Genomic DNA, 5,715 nt, shown 5'->3' with positions numbered 1-5,715 from the left:
TTTACAAATAATTCTTTTATTTTAACTATTACGACACTTCTCGTGTTAATTTACGGCGATATTGTATAATGTTACGTTTATCCTTAATTAAAGATAATTGTTACAACACAACCGGATACAAAGATCGATTCATGTGACGTCTTGGAACCGCCGTAGTACGATACGGTACCTTTCGACGTAACTCGCTACAAAATTATGCAATTTCCTACTGCAACAGATTGAAGGTTGCAGTTCCCACGTGCTACTTTACTGGCGAGCGTTACAAATGTTCATTGTATGACGACATTCGACTTGCGAATTACGAATCGCCGTGTGTGTACGACGAAATTATTGAGATTAACGGTCTACACCTAACGAAGACCATGCATCTTGCCAAATTCTTAACGCCAGTCATCGGTCGCGCGCGCGTTATATAAAAACGGTTACACGGGTGAGAACTCAGATATGTACATCGTGCCGCGCGTTCATCCCATAAATTATGCCGATGCGTTTCGAAAGCATAGCGAAGCACTTCGAGCGGAATAAGTTATGAATTCTCTTAAATAAAGTTAAACCATTATGTGTGCATAATAAATCAAGAAGTGTCGACATCCCAGGGAACGAAAGCGAAAACAGGATAAGATACTTTGGTAAAATAGTAGCAGGACGATAATAAAAACGATATCCGCGAATTAATTGCAATCCGCGAATTAATCGCAACTCTCTCGAAGATAAGAGAAGAAAACGAGAAACTTTTCCGGGGATCGGTACGTTGACGGAAGAACTCGTGTGAGCGACGCGAATTATTTGATCCGGAAAGCTTTCTTGTTCCTTGCTCCCGGAAAAAACGTGTTCTGCTGGAATGTTACAAAATTTACCTAGACACAAATAAATTTTGGTAGACTATCAAAATAATAATGTAAGACTGATTGTTGGAATATTGAAAAAAAATTTACTAAATTTCAATACATATTTCTTGGAATGGTACTAACAATAAGTAAATATTTACTTAACGAAAGAAATAATAGTCAAATTAATTGTTTTCGTATCAAATAAATATATGTTTACATTTACAAATGCTTGCTTAAAATAATTCAAACAAATATTTATTAAAATTTAGTATTTTTTTCGGTGAATGTCAACATTTTTCGTAGCTCATTACTCATCGTATTTGAATTTTCCGAATAATTATGTTGACAGTCCAACAAAATTATTTTTAGATCTGTATCTATCTAAAGTAGATACTTCAGCAAAATCGTCTTTTTCTGAATGAATCATCGTGGCGTTTATTTTTTCGATAGGAAACGATAGCAAACTTTCGCACTATTTCCGTGATAAAACGCAGAGGCGGCAGAGAAACCATCGGGAGAAGAGGTTGATTGTAAAGTTCTGATCTCGTGAGACTAGAAAATTGCGAAAGCAGAGTGTGAAACGAGGAAAAGGCCGCCAGGAGAAGAGAGTTAAAAAAGGATAAACATAGCGATAGATTAAAAGAAGAGGAGAGAGAGAGAGAGAGAGAGAGAGAGAGAGAGAATCGTGAGACAGCTCGTTTCCATCGCGTGCCGTAAGAGTTCTTCGATGCATCCATCCATCTATCCATCTATCCATTCGCGAATTTGCGAGAAGGCAAAGTCGCACGTGCACGTGCATTAGAGCTCCGTCTCTTCTCGCGTGAGAGCGAACATCGCCGTTCACGTTCGGTCAATCGGGACCAAGCCACGCGTGATCGAGAAATCATTCGACTACGCAATATTATGTAACGAGGTCTCTCTCCCGCCAAGTCAGAACGACCGATCCAGATTACAGATTTTTTTCCAGCAGGAAATGATCTGGCATAAACATTTCCCCGAAAAAGTCTAGATCTTGAAATTAAGATACGTCAAGTAACGCGTTCGGCTGTGGAAACTGTGTTGACTTTTTCTCGGCTACTATACCGTACACCTTATGCGCCGCAAGGAAAATGCAAATCACGAAATAGGAAGACGGATTAGTCATGGTAGGAATATTCGTCATGTCCAGTCGCGAAAAGTGAAAAGACACAGCGTAATGTTAGAGAGTCGCTTTGAACAACCAATTTGCATTGCAGAAGTTCGTTTTACTTGATTGCAACGGTTATGCAGGCAAACGTTAGTATCGTTAGCTTAACCTGAATTTGAGCACCGCCGGACGCGTGCAGTCCGCGTCTTGCATAATGCACGGGCATTCATGCACGTATGCGCGCACGACTTGTCAATATTTTCAACCAAAACAGCCGACAAAACGTGCCGGGGAAATGGTGCATAAATCTGCATTTGCTCTAGTAAAACGGTCATTCAGTACGCCAAGCAGCAGGAGGGGCCTTCCTTCTCGGAGATGATTCCGATGTGAGGAACAGATGTACGCAGCACTCGTATACGTAACAACGCAATAAAAAGAAATCATGGAACGCCAGTCATATAATTTCACTTTTAGTCGATCTTCGTTCTCGTTTTGCCGGCAACTTCTCCGGTTATGGTCCACGTGTAACGCGCCTGCAATGTAACGGGAAAAACAAAGAGCAAGACTTTCGATCGGATGAATGATAATCATTTCTTAAGTGGTTTTAACCTGAAAATAATCACATAAGTTTTTTACGTAAACAACTTGAGGTGTTTTTATATCCTAATTAAAATTATTGTTATTAACGACGTATATTGTACATTATTCAGATCGTTTTCCGATTTATTAGTTCGTTAGACTTCGAAACATTATAGATTTAATCAGAATTGTGTTCGAAAAAATTAAATAGTAACCAAACACACACATATTAAACGGAAATATAAATATGTTAAATTGATTATTCAGATATTTCTAAAATAATTTTTCAAAAAATAAAGATTTTAATTAATTAAAGTAATATTTCTTCATTATGGATTTTTTCCTTGGAATTTGTGATAAATAGTTAGTGAAAAAGAAAAAGTGTTACACAATATCTATACAATATTTTATAACAATTCACATTTTTTCGCGGGGTATAAAAATACTTGAAGCGACTATTATAAAGTTAAATACCGTCGCGCGCGCAAGAATTGAAAAGAACAGTTCGATTACGTATTGTTTGATACATCGCTATTGCTTTGTTATGTATATATGGCTGTAAGTAAAAGTACAGGCTGTGAGATTTACACGTGCATCGAAGTGCAAGATCATAGCCGCAAATAATTGAAAGATAGATCACTTCATCTTTAAGGGAATCGGTATATTCTGTTTATACACTTTGTGCTGCAAGCTACCAATTATCTTATCCTATTTCACCCGAGAAGATTGATGCTATTAAATTTTTCCGATAATTCTTAATCGTAAAAGCGATCAGTAATTTCTCAAGCGCGCGCGCAATCGTGGTCCATCGGTAAAAGAAAAATCGCGTTAATACGTCATACGACTGAATGAAGTAATATCAGTGCATTGTGCCCTGATGTCGAGATAATGAGGTACGTGTTACTATTTAGCGTTTCCATTCCCCGTGCCACCTTTGTCCATCGACGTAGCCACAAGTGTTTGAACCAACGTTGCACGTGCAAGAAATTGCTATCTGGTGAGACCTAAGGTAGTTCTGCCCAAACCCCGTTAATGCACGACTAAATCGAGCGGAACAACGATAAAGTGATTGGATAAAAAAAAAAGCGGTGATTGACGAATTTGCCAAAAAATATCCGCAAAACTACAAAGGAACAAAAGCTAGCGGAGGGAAAGGTAAATCGACCTTTCGATCGTTGCTCACCTTTATTCACCGCATGACTCTCTTTCCAGCTTCTGTCGATCTCGATTATGGGATCTTAGAATGGTTCGTTTCCTTCCTTTCGCTCCTCCTCGCCGGTGTCGATCGCGCGATCTCCATAGCACGCTCACTTTGGACAATCGGAAAAAATGTCTCTACCGCTATTTCCATAGATGGTTTCGTTATTCTCTTTTGAGCAGCAATTTTGATTAACTAGAGACTCCAATGGAAATCTAGACATGAGACAATTTTTTTATTAGTCTCCATGTTTTAGCAACACCTAAGAAAAGGAGAAGAAAAAAGAAAGGAAAAACAATTTTTTTTAATGGGGAGGGAAGTAGTAAATATATGTGTCCTTCTCTCTCGCGTGATTTTGCCAAAATTTAAAACTCTGCAATACAAAACACGGCTCGTAACCAGATTCTCATTAGATAGTCTCTAGTGTAGGATGTCTGTCGCTCATTCTTGATGATCTAAAAAAGATGACACAATTTTGTAATTTACTATCCTATTTTGTTACATAGACGGAGACTTTTGCAAGAGGAGCATAGAGACCGCGGGTCTGCAGGTTTACGGTAGCGGCTTCTACAACAGCGGCACATCCATCTCCGCGTCTTGGATCGTTACGGGAATCATGATGGTTCCCTGGATTGTATCAATACTTTATTGAACGCAACGACTCAACGAGTAGCTGATTCATCATCGAGCACTGATGATAATCAATTAAAGGAAGCACCGTTAATTTGCCAAAATATATCAAATCATATTTCCTGTAAGATCACCGGATAAATCTGAACGAATACAATAATAGTTAAATTACTAATTGGAATGTACTAACCGGGAACGTTGATTGACGGTAAAATAACGATCGTTACTGCCAAATAATACAAATATACTAAAGTACATTCTTGTCAAGCGTCAAGCTGCATGCTTTACGCGATGTATGTTAAAAAGGTCGCGCTGTCAACTTTATAAACTTGTTATTACGTAGATCTGTATAATTGTAATACTATTAATATTATACGTTTATGCTATATATTATATTATATGATATGTCATGCTATAATGTTATATACGTGGTATTACGATTAAGAATATAAAGCGTGCCTGGAAACGTCGTATGTGTTGTGCGTGGGTGTAAATGCATAAATCATTTCATATACTTGAACGGCTCGTGATTCACGTCCTGTAACTATCAACTTCACTGTTGATTGATCAAATAAAATTATATCTATTGCTGTAAAAGAAAAACTCCGGAATTTTCACCGAATGCATTTGTTATATCATTCTTACAAACAGTTTTATTTTCTAAACATCTGGCTCTGTACGCTCCAATTTTTTTAACAGGATTGCAAAATCGAGGCATAGCATCGTCTAGTATTTTACGAAGTTACTTTTTAATCGTTCAAGTGAATCAAATTATTCTTTTCGGCTCGCAATTATCACACGAAAAGAGTTTATTAAACAACACGTTTACTTTTGCGTTGATGTATATGGAGGAGTAAAAGAAGCATATTTTATGTTTGAGAAAGAAAGAGGATTTCCTTCGATTGGAATATGCACAAAAGAGAGAGAGAGAGAGAGAGAGAGCTGTTCGACGACAAAAGTCACATCAAACTGCTCCCTTATCTTGCGTAATCGAAAGCCGGCGAAATCGTACCAGGTGAAATCGTACTTTTGTTGTCAAATTACGGTAAACTCAATCAGACTACCTCTTATCCCTCGCACCTTTAATCGCCGCCATTAGATCGGATATTCTTCTTGACTACCATTTCTCGCATATCATGCGCATTTCTTTTGCTTCGGTATTAACTTGAGTGCGAATAATGATTTTCGAAACAATTTCGGCGTATGTAAGTTTAATCACACGTCAATTCGCTATTTAACTGCATTTTTTTCAATTACAACTCATGATATGCCTGGAAACTAAAGATTTTATAATTAGATATATAAATTATTAATTAGTCATAAAAATCTTAAAAATAAACTTTGTGTGTAGA

The 5,715-nt window shown here is 37.5% G+C and overlaps 1 protein-coding gene across 1 annotated transcript in view; it reads left to right on the top strand.

Annotated features, from left to right (window-relative positions):
* Nucleotides 1-5,637, top strand: part of LOC108747270 (angiotensin-converting enzyme-like) — a 70,465-nt gene extending 64,828 nt beyond the window's left edge. Inside the window, exon 12 of the mRNA XM_018484649.1 lies at nt 4,240-5,637. Within this exon, the coding sequence (XP_018340151.1) occupies nt 4,240-4,385 (146 nt within the window). The 3' untranslated portion in view covers nt 4,386-5,637. The remainder of the gene's footprint in view (nt 1-4,239) is intronic.
* The last annotated feature ends 78 nt before the right edge of the window (nt 5,638-5,715 follow it).

This window comes from Trachymyrmex septentrionalis, unplaced genomic scaffold (genome assembly GCF_001594115.1).
Source record: "Trachymyrmex septentrionalis isolate Tsep2-gDNA-1 unplaced genomic scaffold, Tsep1.0 scaffold197, whole genome shotgun sequence".
Classification (NCBI taxonomy): Eukaryota; Metazoa; Arthropoda; class Insecta; order Hymenoptera; family Formicidae; genus Trachymyrmex; species Trachymyrmex septentrionalis.
This window is presented reverse-complemented; position numbering and strand designations above follow the sequence as displayed.